The sequence below is a fragment of the Notechis scutatus genome, chromosome 4 (assembly GCF_049901735.1).
Source record: "Notechis scutatus isolate UNSWTSFEM ecotype Mainland chromosome 4, rNotScu1.2, whole genome shotgun sequence".
NCBI lineage: Eukaryota > Metazoa > Chordata > Lepidosauria > Squamata > Elapidae > Notechis > Notechis scutatus.
Genome location: NC_142012.1, coordinates 54529405 through 54547138, shown reverse-complemented (window position 1 = coordinate 54547138; position 17734 = coordinate 54529405). Strand labels below are relative to the sequence as shown.

At 45.3% G+C, this 17734-nt stretch overlaps 1 protein-coding gene across 5 annotated transcripts in view; it reads left to right on the top strand.

The window, feature by feature from the left end:
- The first annotated feature begins 2032 nt into the window (after window positions 1-2032).
- Window positions 2033-17734, top strand: part of TBC1D1 (TBC1 domain family member 1) — a 96563-nt gene continuing 80861 nt past the window's right edge. For 3 of the 5 annotated variants that reach the window (XM_087965830.1, XM_087965831.1, XM_087965828.1), the window contains exons 1-2: window positions 2033-2092; window positions 7322-7796. In XM_087965830.1, the coding sequence (XP_087821956.1) occupies window positions 7380-7796 (417 nt within the window). In that variant the 5' untranslated portion in view covers window positions 2033-2092; window positions 7322-7379. The other 2 variants (XM_087965832.1, XM_087965829.1) reach the window with 2 other exon arrangements.

Sequence of the window (17734 nt, the reverse complement as noted above, 5' to 3'; positions counted from 1 at the left end):
AGGGGAGTGGTGTCTGCAGGAGACAATTACTTCAATTCATCAGGGTGAAGATCTGTTCCTGACTTCTTGCCAAGTAATTGCTGCTACAGTGTGGCGTTTGGAAGATATTGGCCTGGCAGCTCTCCAAGCCTGATCAAGGTCTGTAGTTGTGAAATCTCTTGAAAGACTGTTTGCCAGGACTTTGCTGGAGAGGAATTCCCTTTAACAAATAAAAGGGGTTTTATCGTGATTTTGGGAAGCCCGAGTCAGATCACCTTTGCTTTAAGTTTGCAGCAGCAAAGGAGGCCTGGTCATTTTGCTAGCTGATCACCACATCTAGTCAGTTTCTTACACTCTCAAGCTCTGTTAAAAGCCTTCTGGGGAAATTGCCGGCATTTTCAAAACAGCAGCTGAGTGGGCAGCCTAGAGATCATGTTTTCCTCCAAAGCCTAGACACGCGTTGCTCCCCTTACAACTTAGATACGTGCGCGCAGCTTTTATGTTTTTACATTCAAGAAGTGGATTAAAACGAATGAGTAAGGTTTTGTTTATCAGAAATCTGTTCAAGTCTGTAGGGCTTGTGATGTAATTGTCCAACTTGGGCTTAACACTATAGCTGATTTTATTATTTTTATTTTTAAACTGTGCAAAATGGGGCCTGGCTAGTCCTTCAGCTGAGGCCCCCCCAGGAAGCGACTGGCTAAAACAAAATAAATCCCCTACACCGCATGGGAAACCACTTCCTATTCTTACAGAGAAAGCAGGCGCTAAAATGTTCAGCTTTGAAGAGGTTACCTTCTACCATACTCGTTTTTCAATCAGCTCCTTTAGGATCGCACCAGGTTCCTTCCTGGATGAAAGCCTGGTTGGTCTAGTGGTTAGAGCATCCGGCTAGAAAACTGGGAGAGTGTGAATTCTAGCCCTGCCTTAGGCATGAAAGCTGGCTGGGTTATTATTATTATTACTATTATTATTATACACAAAAAACAACAGTGTACACAGCAAATGAGATAACTATGCTGGGTTTTGTATCACAAATCACTAGTTGAACACTTCTCAAGTGTTTAGGATTATTGTTATTATTGTTATTATTGTTGTTGTTATTATTGTTATTATTGTTATTTCTTTTATTCATTAAACATGAAAGTCGGCTGACTGAACATTGAAAAATGTACCACCAATATCAGTAACTGGCGCTGATAGTTGACACAGGTTTTTGCTGCCAGCGTCCTAGCTACTAACCAAGTATCTTCTTAAGATGTACGATGTTCCAAGTAACACAGTTGTTTTTTTTGCAGTTCTGCTGGTGTTATTGCAGGAAGCTGCAATTTCTTGATGTGTTTTGTAAAATTCTCGGACATGGTACCAAGGGGTATATCACTGTCACAGGTTTCATCCATAACCGTGTAGTTTCGATGGCCAGGTCGTGATATTTCGTGATTTTTCCCCACTTCTTTTTCAAAGCTGGCTGAGTTGTTATTACTATCCTTGTTGTTTTGTTGTTGTTATTATTAATTACTTCTTCCCCCCCTTCTAGCAAGGAAGAAATCCAAAGACAAAACAATGGATGGAAGCTAATCAAGGAGACAAGCAACCTAGAACTAAGAAGAAATTACCTGATGGTGAGATCAATAAGTGGATGATGTTACTTAGTTGGGTGATGAAAGGCCTGCAAGCTCAGAGAGCACCAGGGACCACACGATCCTCCTCGCAAATCCCACTCTCTTCTAACACGGATGTTGTGACCTAGCTGGGTCATGACACATCTGCAAAAAAAAACCCATAAAACTCAGAGACCACAAACAACCCTACCTTTCTTTTCTTTTCCTCTCCTCCTCCTCCTCCTCCTCCCTGCAAACCCTGCTCCCTTCTAGCATTGATAACATTCCCTAGTTGGGTCGTGAAACGACTGCCAAAAACGCCCCCCAACTCACAGAAACATCCTCCCCCCTATCTCTGTCTTGCATTCCCGGCCCAGCCCAAGGACCTTTCTATTTTTACCCCCCTCCCTCTAAGCAAGCGCACTTCTTGCCCCCCCAGCCTTTGGGCTCCTCCCCCAGGAGGAAGAGAGGGAGGGAAGGAACGAAGCAGAGACGCCGCCAAAAGAAAGCAGGTAAGGCGGCGCGGGACAACCACCACCCGCCTTTCCCGGCCAGGCGCTGGGTCTCTAACCCTCGCGGGGGTCGCCTTAGCTCTCCCCCATGGCCGCTCCAAAGCGACCCTTCCCTTTGGCCGCTTCTTGCAACCACAGCCGGCCGGGAGGGCGGAGAAAGAGAGACACACTTCTGTGTCTTCCCCGTCCTTTTGCAGAGGCGACCCGGGAGAGTTTGGGGTAAAGGGAGCTGGCCAGCCTGGCTTTCAGCAAAAGAGGGGTGCAAATAATCCCCCCCCCCCCTAAAAGTTGAGGCTGTGTCGTCCAACTTTGCAAGGACTCCCCCACCCCCACCCCCCAGTTCAGGGGAGGCTTTCAAACCTCAAAGGGAAGAAGACGAGAGAGAGAGAGAGAGAGGGAGGAGAGGTACGGCCAACAAGTCAAGAAAAGAGAAAGTGGAACCTTCTACTAGGAGGAATACGGGAAAGCAGTTAAAGTTCTTTTACTTCGGGAAAGTCGGGGTCTTTTTAACTCTTTAGTTTGGGGTCCCTGAGGGCAGTTTCTTGGAGACTTCCTGGCCTTTGAATCTTCCCTTTGGATAAATTAATACAGGCAGGAATACATATTTGGTCTTCTGCTAAGGGGAGAGGGGTTGGACTAGATGACCTAAGGCCACTCGTTCTTGGAATCCTGGAGAGTGAGGGAGGTAGAAATGGAGGGTCTCTGGGGGGGGGGGGGGGGTTGGGGGGGGTGGATGGAGCAGGTCCTTTCCAACTCTGTTCATCTGTTATTATTCTGTTATTCAGAAGTTTGTGGGAGCTTCATCCCTGGAGGCTTTCCAGAAGAGACTGGATTGCCAGAAATGGTGTAGGGTCTTCTGCTTGGACGTGGGGTTGGACTAGATGAGCTACGAGGTCCCTTCCAACTCTGTTAATCTGTATCTGTATTTTCCTCGCTTTTTTTTTTTTTTTGGCAAAATGTTGATGATTCATTCCATACACGTTTCTCTCTGGTGCCCCAAAAACTTTTCAAGATCCAATTTGGGGGGGGGGAGGGAAATGCATATTTCATTATACCTGTATTAACTGCAGTTAGAATTGTATTTGTGCAAAATTGGAAAAGTAATGAGATCCCTACAGATGAGAATGGAATTAGAAAAGTGTTAGAATGTGCAGAAATGAACAGATTAACACTTGCTATAAAGAAGAAAGAGCAAACTGAATATATTATGTGACGTGGGAGCTGTTTTATGGATGGAGAATAAAAAGCGAGAAATAAATGGAGAGGAGTGGAATAAAGAATATATATTAAGATAGAGTGTTATGCAATATGATGATGGTTATTAATATGATTGTTAATATTATTATACCTAATATATATATTTTCATTCGAAGATACATTAGGAGGGAGAAATGAATAGAGTTATAATGCTGATTATGATTATTATTATTGTAAGATTAGAGAATTATTAGCAATGTAAACGAATACTGTAAATTTGGATTGTAATAGCACAAGAGACCCAAGCAACACACTGTTTAATGGAAGATGATATGTTCAAGTTAAAAAAAGAAAGAAAGAAAAACCACACACACACACACACACACATATAATATATATTAAAAGACCCGAATGGGGGAAAGTGATGGAGCTGAGTTTTGAGGCTCTTGGCTCGCCCCTTTGGGAATTCCCTGAACATTTATAGCCGTTCAGTTTCCATCAGATTGCAGATGAACAGAGTTGGAAGGGACCTTATAGGTCAGTGGTGGTTAACCTTTTTGGGCTCGCGTGCCAGCACCCAGAAGGCAGTGCGTGCCCCCCACGCCCCCTAAGCATGCGTGTGCAATCCCCACCCACTCACGCCCCTTACCTGCACTGTGCCTCACAGCTGATTTTCAGCCAGTTTGAGGCCTTTTTCGGCCTCCCAGAGGCTTTAGGAAGGCTTCTGCAGGCTTTTCAGGACGAAAACTAGGCGTGTTTCGTCACTTCCGGTATTTCCGGACAAACAGGAAGTGATGAAACGGGGCTAGTTTTCGGGCTGCAAAGCCTGCAGAAGCCTTCCTAAAGCCCCTGGGAGGCCGAAAAAGGCCTCAAACCAGCCGAAAATAAGCTGTGAGGCGCGTGCATGCGCAGTGAGATAAGTTTGCCTGCAGCTCGCATGCTGGCACAAATGGCTCTGCGTGCCACCTGTAGCATGCGTGCCATAGGTTCACCATCACAGGTATAGGTCATCTAGTCCAACCCCCGCCCAAGGGGGAGACCCTACACCATTTCTGACAAATGGCAGTCCAATCTCTTCTTGAAAGTTTCAAATGATGGACACCGCTCTGCGCAAATGACAGCTTGAAAAAAATGAGCTTTTATTTTGATGCTCTTATCTGGTTGGAGGCAGTGGTGGGATTCAAATAATTTAACAACCGGTTCTTTCCCCTAATGATTTCTTCCAACAACCAGTTCACCAAATTGCTCAGAAGCTTAACAACCGGTTCTCCCGAAGGGGTGCGAACTGGCTGAATCCCACCGCTGGTTGGAGGTTTCCTGTGTTGATTGCCAGTGCATTTAAAAAGCAAAAAAAGTTGCTAGTTGGGCTGATTGTCTGGTTCCTGAACAAGAGGCCAGTGCTAAAGTTGTGTGTGTGTGTGTGTGTGCAAAAGTTGTGTATGTGTGCGTGATGTTCTCTGTCCTGTCTAGGGATCTGTTCAGAAAGGGATCCCTTGGACATACAAGCATTGTGGCATTCAGAGTAATTTGAAACCTGCCACTTGCCAGCATGAGAGAAAGAATTCCAGAACGGTCCTGTGTGATTCCGGGAATGACTTTATTTTAAAACATCGCAAGAGATAAATCCTTTATCCTTTTTTTTTTAATGTTTTGTCTTTTATTCATAAACATTTTGAATACAGTGTATTGTCAGGGCGTATCATTTACAAAAAAAGTAAGAAGGAAACAAACATAGATATTAACCTGTATACAAATAGCAATAATAATGGTATAACAGAAGATACGAATAGGAAATATATATAATAAGTGTGAAGAATATAAGAATGTTTGAGAAAATTTATAGAAATTATAAATGTAATGATATGATATGGAATTGAATGTGAAAGATGAATATGTAACTAAGGTCATGTTTATATGGAAATGTAAAAACCTGGAACCGCGATGTTCACTAAAAGAGATATTTTTTGAAACATAAAAATAAAAAACTTTTTACAATAATAATAATAATAATAATAATAATGGTATAACAGAATAATTTTTAAGTAGCTTTCTCTTATTTGTAACTAGCTTGATACCCGTGCTTCGCTACGAAACTATGTGGTCGGGCTTAGTTTTTGGGGAAGAAAATAATTTGGGGGGGAAATTGTGCCTCTGCCTACCAGCATCCATTGGTATTCATCTGGCTAGCATCCTGTCAGTGTGTGAGAGAGTTGAGGGCTGTTTGGAAACTGAAAGAGTATTTGCTGTGTGAGCAAGGAGACAGCAAGGAGCCTGGGCGTGGCTTAGCTCAACTGTTCTGTACTAAAGCTGCTTGGTGCTCTGAAACTGAAACGGAAACTCCTCTGCTTGTGTTTTGCATTTGGAACAGATTTCTGTTCAGGTGGGGAGGGGGAGTAGAACTCCTTAGCATCAGAGCGTGTTGATAATGATAATATAGGAAATACTCTAAATGCTCTGATGGTCATTTCAAAAAACCCTTTCTTAGTGAGTCCCTAGAAGCCAAGAGGAACATACGTGCCAAATTTCAAGTTTGTAGGCTTTACAGTTCTGGAGATTTTGTGATGATGCATGAGTGATATTTCGTTTTTATAGGGAGAGAGATTCTGTTAATTATATCAATATACATATAATTATAAACCCTCTTTATATTTAATTCATGCATAACAATAATCTTTCTTTGCCTAATTTCTACCTCTTATCTCTAGCCATTCGTAAAACCTATTCCATGTTAGGTAATATTCTGTGTCTTCTTTATCCTTTATTTTTAAGGTGCAATCTATCCATCTCTGCACAGTCTAGTTAAGATCCCACCCACTCCAGAGTGCACGGGTAAAAATTAAGCGAGGGTGAGGATGGGGAGCTGCCCTACTACTTACCTTTGGATAATTGTAGCCAGGCCTCACATACCCTGACACCTGCCTTGCCGGGCCATTTCTTCTGCAGCCAGCAAGGCTGGCAACACTTTCCTGAAGGCCTCTGGACCTGAGAACAAAGTTCTGGATCGATCCTGAGCTCCGTTATCAGCTGCAGAGGCCTTCAGGAAAGCCTTGCTGGCAGTAGAAGAAGGAGTTCCTGAAGGCCTCTGACAGCGAAAAGGAGGCCAGGGATGATGTGTGCAAGTGAAGTTAGTGGATGACATCCCCCCAAAATAAGACCTTGTGCGGTTTTGGTGACAAAAAAAAATAAGACAGGTTCTTATTTTTGGGAAAACACGATAATGATCACAGCACTGCTAGAATCTTTAAATTTAACAATTTAACAATTTATTCATTTCACTGACAGCAAAAAGGAGGCCAGGGGTGATGCGTACAAGTGAGTTTAGTCAGTGGGTAACATCCCCCGAAAGTAAGACCTATCCTGAATAATAAATTGGTTGTAGTACCCTGTTTCCCTGAAAATATGACCTACCCTGAAAGTAAATCCTAGCTTGATTTTTACATATGTGCCCAATGTAAGCCCTACCCCCAAAATAAGCCCTAATTAAGATCCCGCCCACTCCAGAATACACGATTAAAAATTAAGCTAGGGTGGGGATGGGGTGTGTGTGGAGCTGCCCTATTACTTACCTTTGGAAGGTTGTAGCCAGGCCTCGCACACCCCAACACATGTCATGCCAGCCCATGTCTTCTGCAGCCGACAAGATTGGCATGGCTTTCCTGAAGGCCTCTGGAGCTGAGAAAAAAGCTCCGGATTGATCCGGACTCCATTATCGGCTGCAGAGTCCTTCAGGAAAGCTTTGCCAGCCACAGAAGAATAAATTCCTGAAGGCTTCTGACAGCAAAATAGAGGCCAGGGGCGACGTGCGCAAGTGAGGTTAGTCAATGAATGACTTCCCCCGAAAATAAGACCTGCTGCCTTTTTTGGTGGCAAAAAAAATGTAAGACAGGGTCTTATTTTCGGGGAAACACGGTAGCATGGCATAAACAAAATGAAAAATTGAAATAGGGCTGTTTAGTGTCATTGTTGGCATGATTCTTGGAATGGAAAGAAGTCATTACATCCGCTAATAATATTTTTTTGTTTCCATTTTAGAATTTCAAGACTGGCTGACTGATTGGGTTGAGGTACCACCTTTCCCAATTTTTTAAAAATGGAACCTTTGTCATTCAGTGTGAAAAACCCGGAGGCATCCAATGACGGTTCTGTTGATTTCCGCCTTCAGCTGATCGGTTCGATGCCGGTCCATTCTTTAACCACGATGCCCATGCTTCCTTGGATCGTAGCCCAGATCCGACAGCTCAGCATTCAGCCATCAAAGGAAGAGCCTGACGCTCGCCAAATTCGGATCTACATCTCCCCCGCCAAGATACGGTGTGAAGCAGACTCAGGGAAAAACCAGCAGTGGGATCCTTTGATCTGTTCCAGCCTCTTTGAGTGTCGGCCTCAAGATGTCCACAAGCTGATTCACAACAGTGATGATCCCAGTTACTTCGCCTGCTTGATCAAAGATGGGTCCTCACACCGGCCAAGTATCTGCTACGTTTTCAAAGCCGATGATCAAACCAAGGTAAGTGAATAGTTTGGAGTTGGAGTTAAAGCTAGAGGAGATGAGCGATTGATCTAGCAGGCTGGGGGTAAGAGGTGGCCGATTTTGGCAACTTTAAAGACTCGTGAACTTCAACTCCCAGAATTCCCCAGCCCACAGATCTTAAATTTGCCCCTAGCCTAGATGATGTGCCCCAAAAGACAAAGAAAGGTTAAGTTAGTCCTTTTGTATGGTCTTCTCCATCTGTACAGATGGTCCTCAACTTACAGAAGTTCATTTAGTGACTGTTCAAAGTAGCAACAATGCTGAAAAAAGTGATTTATGACCACTTTTCACCAGAAAGGTCATAAAATGGGGCAAAACAATTTCACAGCAACAGAAATTTTGGGCTTAATTGTGGTCGTAAGCCGAGTCTACCTGTAGACAACCAAGATGTGATGAGACGTTGTTTGGATTCCTAGGAGGGAGGGGCTGCCCTCCAGAGAAGCAAGCGACAACTCAGTTTAGATAGCTTGTGTGAGAGAAAGAGGGTAAAGACAGCTCCTCCTTAATAGTTACCATAGTATACGCTTTAGTTTGGCAAGATTCAGTCTATAGGTGTGAAATCATAAGTGTTGTGGTTAGCCAGTAGCAGGTGTGGACGGCTGAGGAGAGAGAGATGAGGAGCCGGGACTATTAGGGAGTGGACTGCTGCCTTCAGAGATTGTGGGGGCTGGCAGCAGCGATGAGGAGGTTCCTGAGGAGCCTGTGCCAAGTATGTGTGCACACAGGGTTGCTCACAGGAAAGAGCAGCTGCAACAGCACGGATGACTCAGGAGTAAGGCTGCAAGGTAATGGCTCCGCCTTCAAGAAGATAAAAGCCAGCTGTGAAGTGAACGTTCTTTGCAGGAAGCAAAAACGTTTTGAAACTCCAACCTCATGGACATTGCAGTATTTTGGTATTTGAAGACTCTTGTGTTGTAAATTATTTCTTATTTGTGATTCTTGGCAGACTCACACAGTTTTGGTGAGGCCTGTGTTAATTAGTTTCAGAATCCTTTTAACCGGGGATTCGTAAGAAGCATTAGAAGGTTCTGTACCCTTGTTTGTGTTTGTTTTATTGGAAAAGGGTTTGGGTCAGAACAATAAGAAGATCTATTTGGAAGAATCACAGCATGTCTTTGTCAGTTTTTGACTCCTGAAACTATATGTTTTGCTTCTCATCCAAGAAGCTTCCTGAGCTCTCAAAAAGACAGCTTCTTCAGCTCTCAGAAGCTGAAGAAGCTTCTGGAATGAGAAGCGAAAGATCTTCAAAGAAAAACAAGGAAGTCCAGTTATCTCTTGCAAAAAGCACTTTGGGGCCAACTGTGACCTGGATGATTGACAATCTGCACAGATTCTCCATTTGCTAAGTTGAACAACTGGTCTAAAATTAGCAAATTAGTCAAATTCGTAAACTGATACAGAGAAAACTCTTTAGCTTTTTTTTTTTTTTTTTTAAACTGTGAACCATACTCTAGTTCGAGGGGGTAACATCTGTTCCTGGTTAGCGATCTAGACTGTGATAATGGCTCTAGATCTTGAAGGCATACAACATGTAAAGGTGTTAATGTATCACAGCTTTCCAAATTAATATTCGCAATTGCATTAAGAGCTTCCAGGTAAACAGGAGTGCTATCATTCCCACAGAAAGGAAATGACAGATAAATTAATTTTATTTATTTTTTTCAAATAATTTTCATTGCTTTCCACCAGTACACATCTTGATTACATTTTCAACAGTATTTGCATCAACGTTCAGTATTAATCCATATTTCCATCATCTATTTGTACGTACTCTTAGTAGTTTTTGTCTTTATTTATAATTCTTATTTATTATCTATCTTTATCTGTTTTATCTTTCTACCTCTCTATGTATTACTTTCTTGAGGTTTCTTCTATACAATCGTCTTTATCCATTCTTATTTCTCTTTCCTAGCCATATGTACCATCTATGCCAAACTGAGTAATAGTCAGATTCTTCTTTTTCCCTCATTTTTAGTGTGAGCATATCCATTTCTGCATAGTCTGCTATTTTTTGTAAAATTAATTCTTCCGTTGGGGCCTTATGCTCTTTCCGCATTTGCGCGTAAGCTATTCTGGCCGCTATCAGTATGTGTAGTATTATATAGTTTATGCAGATAAATTAATTTTAAATTGGTTAATGGGTACGTTTTCTTGGGACGCTACTATTGACTGCCAAAATTAGTATCTTAGTTGTGGTCAGTGTAGCAGGGGACGGCTTTCTTTCGTGCAAATTTTAGGGCATTTTTGTTTGTTTTGCTTTTAACTAGGGCTGGGCTGCTGGGGGTTAGCGGGAGTTCAGGAGAGCCCCTAGCTAAGATTCTGTGCAGTTGGGAGAACTCCCAAATCCCACCCCTGGCTGGCCCCGCCTACCCCTCCCCTCCCAGGAGCCCTCACGCAGCCCGTTTTGGATGGAGGGGAGTGCAGGGCATGTGCGGAGGCTCAGGGAGGGCAAAAAACAGGCTTCCCAGGAGTTCAGGAAGGCCGGAAATGGGCCCATTTCCCGCTTCCAGAGAGCCTCTGGAGTCCAGGGAGGCCGTTTTCGCCCTCCTGGAGGCTCGGGGATGGCAAAAACACACCCCACCCCCTCTGTGGTGCAGGAGGCTGACTAGGCCACGCCCACCATGGCCACGCCCACCCAGCACCCGGGCAGAGAACCCTTTGCTAAAACATTTGAAGCCCACCCCTGCAGTTTTAACAATATCCCAAATATCAGTCCAGGGTCATCAAACACTCTATGAAATCTAATCCTTTGGATCTATGTTTTAGAATATATAATCACATGAAACTTGTTGGCCTAAGGATTATATTCCTTTTTTAAAAAAATTTAAGTTGCATTTTTGCAAATTTTTGGCTACCACCGCATACTGCTGGCTCATATTTAATTGGACTAAGACTCCAACCTCTCTCTTACAGTTACTGCTGTTAAGCCTGGTTTCACACAACCTATATGTGTACTTTGGGTTTTTCTTGCCTAAGTGTCAGACTTCACTTTTCTCTACATTAAATTTCATTTTGTTAGATAGGGCCCAGGATTCAACTCTGTCAAGATCCATCTGGATCTTGAGCCTATCATCTAGGGCAGGGGTGGGCAAACTACGGCCCGCAGGCCACATCCGGCCCATTGGTCTATCCAATGCGGCCCGCCCCTGAAAAAAAATCGCTGCCATTGGTCTGTCCAATCCGGCCCGCCCCTGAAAAAATATTGCTGGGCGTGGCGTAATTGCCCTGTGCCGCGTGGCCCCCAAAGCTGCAAAACAGTGCGGAGCGATCTAGGGGTAGGAAAGAAAAGAAATTTGCAAAGGCCTCGGCTGGGAGTTCGAAATCACCTTCGAGTGCGACCTCTCCGAAGGTGAGTCCCACCGATCCCCCTTTTTCCGGGGTTTCCAGGCTTAAACTTTGCAAAGGCAAAGCTTGCAGGCTGGAGCGTCTTCCCGCCGAGGAGCGGGAAGGGTTCCACCCGCGGGCGGGCGGGCTGCTTGGAGCCACCTAAAGCTAGGCCGCTGCTGGTGGAGCTTTGCCCTGCCTTGGTGCCCGTTTCCCGGCTCGGCGGTCCTGCTTGGCGGCACTTTAAAAGCCTGCTCCCAGCACCCTGAGCAACTTCCCAGCAACTTTCGGCTTCGTTTTAACTCGCGGGCGGTCGTAGCCTGGCCCCGAGCCGCGTGGCGGAAGGGATGCCCGGCGGGCGGGCGGGCAGGCTGCTTGGAGGAGGCTCCGGGCTTCCCCTCTGCCAGGCGCGAGCGCCCGAGGTTAAAACGAAGCGAAAGTTGCTGGGAAGTTGCTCCGTTTTCCAGGGCTTTGCAAAGGTAAAGTTGCAGGCTGGAGTGTCTTCCCGCCAAGGAGCGGGAAGGTTCCGCCCGGCGGACGGGGCGGGCTGCTTAAACTTTGCTTGGGTGGCACTTTAAAAGCCTGCTCCCAGCACCCGAGCAACTTCCCAGCAACTTTCGGCCGTTTTAACTTCGCGGACGCTCGCGCTGGCCCCGAGCCGCGCCGCGAGGGGAAGCCCGGCGGGCGGGCGGGCAGGCTGCTTGGAGGAGGCGACCTGGCGGCGCTGCGGGCTTCCCCTCCGCCGTGCGGCTCGGGCGCAGGCGCGAGCACCCGCGAAGTTAAAACGGCCGAAAGTTGCTGGAAAGTTGCTCGGGTGCTGGGAGCAGGCTTTTTAAAGTGCCGCCCGAGCAAAGTTTAAGCAGCCCACCGGGCGGAACCCTTCCCACTCCTCGGCGGAAGACGCTCCAGCCTGCAAACTTTGCCTTTGCAAAGCCCTGGAAAACGGAGCAACTTCCCAGCAACTTTCTTCGTTTTAACTCATGGGCGCTCGCGCCTGGCGGAGGGGAAGCCCGAGCCTCCTCCAAGCAGCCTGCCCACCCGCCCGCCGGGCTTCCCTTCCGCCCGCGGCTCGGGCCAGGCGTGAGCGCCCGCGAGTTAAAAGGAAGCTGAAAGTTGCTGGGAAGTTGCTCGGATTTCCAGGGCTTCCAGGCTTAAACTTTGCTCGGGCGGCACTTTAAAAGCCTGCGTCCCAGCACCCGAGCAACTTCCCAGCAAACTTTCGGCTTCCTTTTAACTCACGGGTGCTTGCGCCTGGCCCCGAGCCACGCGGCAGAGGGAAGCCCGGTGGGCGGGCAGGCTGCTTGAGGCGACCCGGCGGTGCTCCGGCAGCAGCAAGAGGCAGTTTCGCCCGGGCCCGCCCTCAGGTGTCCGGCTGGGGCTGTCAGGAGTTGCTACGCCGGGTGCAGCTCCGTGCGGCTCCAGTCCCGCGTTGCCTCCCGGGAAGGAAAAGGCAAAACCAGGAGCCGCTGAGCCTGAGCCCTCCGGTGCCGCTGCCGAGTCCCGGAGGCCATTTCGCCACGCCCACCCAGCACCCGCACCCGGGCAGAGAACCCTTTGCTAAAACATTTGAAGCCCACCCTGCAGTTTTAACAATATCCCAAATATCAGTCCAGGGTCATCAAACACTCTATGAAATCTAATCCTTTGGATCTATGTTTTAGAATATATAATCACATGAAACTTGTTGGCCTAAGGATTATATTCCTTTTTTAAAAATTTAAGTTGCATTTTTGCAAATTTTTGGCTACCACCGCATACTGCTGGCTCATATTTAATTGGACTAAGACTCCAACCTCTCTCTTACAGTTACTGCTGTTAAGCCTGGTTTCACACAACCTATATGTGTACTTTGGGTTTTTCTTGCCTAAGTGTCAGACTTCACTTTTCTCTACATTAAATTTCATTTTGTTAGATAGGGCCCAGGATTCAACTCTGTCAAGATCCATCTGGATCTTGAGCCTATCATATCTAGGGTATTGGCTATTCCTGCCAGCTTAGTATCAGAGGATGATGATGATGATATTCCAGAACCAAAAAGCTTGCTGAAGTGATCAAGACAATAAGACAGGGCAAGCTTGAATATTACTGCATAGAATAATACGGTTGGAAAGGAGGTTTTAAAGAAGAGACTGAACAGCCAGCACCATAGGCATTGACAAATTTGCCATTGGTCAATTGCAGAAGGCAGCTTTACTTGGAACAGCTTCCATCCTGCAGCGATATCATATCTGTAACACCATCAAGCATCCAGATTTGCCTATCCCAGGTCCTTGGTATGGACTCGATAGGTAGACAAAAATGCCAAACCCAATTTGAACTTCTGACTGACTGTGTGATTAATAATAATAATAATAATAATAATGATGATGATGATAATGATAATCCAGAACCAAAAAGCTTGCTGAAGTGATCAATGACAATAAGACACGGCAAGCTTGAATATTACAACATAGAATAATACGGTTGGAAGGGAGGTTTTTAAGAACAGCCATTTCTCTGGAAGGATACAGGGTCTCCTGCTTGAGCAGGGGGGTTGGACTAGATGACCTCCAAGGTCCCTTCTAACCCTGTTATTCTATTTTCTATCTGCACTGATCTGGTTTTTTGTTTTTTTTTGCCGCTTTCTACGCAGAAGTGGCAGATACGTGAAACTTTTCGTTCTCTCACATACTCAAATCGAATTGCAGAGTTACATTTCATATTTCACACCGGTTTGAAGGACTTTTAGATCTGGGAAAAATAGCCAGCCGCGAGATTTCTGCAGACGGACAGCTCAAACGCTTCAATGACTGCACCTAATCCTCCAGGACCGTGACCTAAAATATGATCTGAGCTTCTTCTATGTCCTATTAATAGATAAAGAGATTCCTTTTAAACAACACAACGCACAACACAGTGTACTGTGTGTCGTGGCTTTATGGAGGCCGTTCAGCGAGGTTTCGCTCTCTTTAGGAGCGAAGCATGGGAAAAAGAGGAAATGGCCTGAATTTAGATCAGCAAGGTGGACTATCTTCTCTAGAAAGGAATTGTCACATGTTGGCCCTTGCCAACATGCGTGTTCTCTTCCACCATCAGAGTCTCTTCAAGAGTGATACATTTGTGGAGGTGGATTGAACACAAATCTCTGCAGGCTTCAGAAGTAAAATAATAATAACCCATGCATGCATTCATTGCTTTGGCCTCCTTGGGGCTTGGCTGTTTTCTCGTAGACATCTCATTTCCCAACTAGGTAACGTCATCAGTGCTAGAATGGAGTGGGATTGTGGAGGGGGAGAGGGGGGGGGAGGAGGAGGGGAGGAGGAGGAGGAGGAGGAGGAGGAGGAGGAGGAGGAAGAAGAAGAAGACTGGGGTCCTTGGTTCTCTCTGAGCTTGGTTGTTTTCTTGCAGACTTCTCATGTCCCAGCTAGGTAACATCATCAGTGCTAGAATGGAGTGGGATTTGTGGGGGAGGGAGAGGAGGAGGAGGAGGAGGAGAAGGAGGAGGAGGAAGAAGACTGGCGTCCTTGGTGCTCTCTGAGCTTGGTTGTTTTCTTGCAGATGTCTCATGTCCCAGCTAGGTAACGTCATCAGTGCTAGAACGGAGTTGGGTGTAGGGAAAGCACTTGTCAAAGTCAATGGGGAAGCCAGATTCACTTAAACGACTGGGTTACTAACTGATCAACTGCAGTGATTCCCTTAACAACTGTGGCAAGGAAGATGGTAATACGGGCAAAACTCACTTAACAACACTAATTTGGGGCTCAGTTGTGGCCATAATTCAAGGACTACCCATACGGTTGCTGAATTAGAGACCATTCTAGAAGGTTTGCCAATTTTCTTTCCCTGCCATTTTCTTTCTGATTTTCTATTGATCTGCCCTGCAAACCATATTCCCCTCGGGGGGGGGGTGTGTGTTCGTTCCCAATCTTACACCAGAGATACTTCTATAATCCACCACGAGTTGCAGGCGTGGGTTTTACTTCCTGAAGGAGACAATTCCCTGAGCTGCTGGACGCATCAACCACTGATAAGAATTAAAAGAGCAAACGGGAAATAGCAGGATGGAGAGCAAAACGCTAGATACAGATGAACAGAGTTGGAAGGGATCTTTTAGGTCATCTAGTCCAACCCCACACCCAAGCAGGAGACCCTACACTATTTCTGACAGATGGCAGTCCAGTCTCTTCTTGAAAACTCCCAGTGATGAAGCTCCCACAACTTCTGAAGGCAACTTCTATTCTATGGGTTGATTGTTCTCACTGTCAGAACATTTCTCCTTATTTCCAGATTGAATCTCTCCTTGTTCAGTTTCCATCCGTTATTCCTTGTCTGGCCTAAAGGTGCTTTATAAAATAGCTTGACCCCCTCCACTCGATGGCAGCCCCTCAAATATTGGAAGATGCTATCATGTCTCCCTTAGTCCTTCTCTTCACTAGACTAGCCAGGCCCAGTTCCTGCAACCGTTCTTCATATGCCTTAGTCTCCAGTCCACTCATCATCCTGGTTGCTCTTCTCTGCACTCTTTCTAGAGTCTCAACGTCTTTTTTATAATGCGGTGACCAAAACTGGATGCAGTACTCTAGGTGTGGTCTTACTAAGGCTTTATAGAGTGGTATTAGTGCCTCCCTTGATCTTGATTGTATCCCTGTGTTGGCTGAACCTTTCAACAAATCATTTTAAAAAGGCTGAACGCATGGAAGGAAATCCTTACGATGTTTTCAATACCACCACAATAGGTGCTACATATTTCATACACTTTAGTAATCCAGGAGGATCTGTAAGAACTAGGAGCAGCTCAGCAATTCTCTTCTTTTTCACCAAGTTTTATCTATTACCGTCCTGCCTCCCACATTCCTGTATTCCTTCTACTACAGTAATTTCTTGTTGCAGCCACACAGTGGAGCTCTGTCATAGGGAAGAATTGAGCTACAAACCTGGCGTAGTAAGGTATGTTGCATGCACAGATAAAACATAGAATCCTAGGGCTGGGAGGGACCTTGGAAATCCTGTAGTCCAACCCCTTCCTGCTGATTATCTTCTCCCTGCTGAAATATGTACATTGAAAACAACAATAACAGACTGGGCTCTGCATTGTGCTAATGAGTACTGAATGAGTAAACCACAAAGGCCACACTTAGATTTGGCTAGCTGTCCAAGATGAGATCTCCAAACCTGACAACTTTAAAATTTGTGGACTTCAGCTCCCAGAATTCCTCAGCCAGAAGTCCACAAGTGGGAAGGATCTTGGGAGTCTTAATGGACAACCAGTTAAATATGCGCCAACAGTGTGCAGCGACAGCCAAAAAAGCCAATGCAATCCTAAATCGCATTAACAATCAAGATCAAGGGAGGCACTAATACCACTCTATGAAGCCTTAGTAAGACTACACCTAGAATATTGCATCCAGTTTTGGTCACCACAATATAAAAAGATGTTGAGACTCTAGAAAGAATGCAGAGAAGAGCAAAAGGGATGATTAGGGACTGGAGACTAAAACATATGATGAACAGTTGCAGGAACTGGGCATGGCTAGTTTAGTGAAGAGAAGGACCAGGGGAGACAGGATAGCATCTTCCAATATTTGAGGGGCTGCCACAGGGAGGAAGGGGTCAAGCTGTTCTCCAAAGCACCTGTAGGGCCAGACAAGGAATAATGGATGGAAACTGAACAAGGAGAGATTCAACCTGGAAATAAGGAGAAATGTTCTGACAGTGAGTACAATCAACCCATGGAACAGAAGTTGCCTTCAGAAGTTGTGGGAGCTTCATCCCTGGAAGCTTTCCTGAAGAGACCAGACTGCCACCTGTCAGAGATAGTGTAGGGTCTCCTGCTTGGATGGGGGGTTGGACTAGATGACCTTCAAGGTCCCTTCCAACTCTGTTATTCTATTCTGTTAAGTCTTAAAGCTGGTAAGTTTGGTATCTGTCCTTCCAAGGAACACCGGAGGGTATGATGGGGTTACCTTTTTGTAATTTCTACTGTGGATGAGAATTTGAATTTTGAAGTCAACCCTGCTTGTATTTTAGATTGAAAATGTCCATAGGTCCGTTTCCACCCTCCAGTTATCTTATTCAAACTTGATTGAGATCTACATCGGGATTCGTTTGGTAGGCCCCCAGTTTTCATCTTATACTTTTCCCCTCTTTCATTTTTTTTAAACATTTTGCTTTGAATACATGTCCAGAATTGGACTTTGAAAATAGAATGGAATAGAATGGAATGGAATAGAATTCTTTTATTGACCAAGCGTGATTGGACACACAAGGAATTTGTCTTTGGTGCATATGCTCTCAGTGTACATAAAAGAAAAGACACATTCATCAAGAATCATCAGGTACAACACTTAATAATAGTCATAGGGTACAATAAGCCATCAAATCATACTAGGAAACAGTCAATATAAATCGTAAGGATACAAGTGACAAAGTTACAGTCATACAGTCACAAGTGGGAGGGGATGGGTGATAAGGAGTGATGAGAAGATTAACAGTAATAGTAGTGCAGACTTTGTAAATAGTTGAACAGTGTTGAGGGAATTATTTATTTAGCAGAGTGATGGTGTTCGAGGGGAAAAAACTGTCCTTGTGTCAAGTTGTTCTGGTGTGCAATG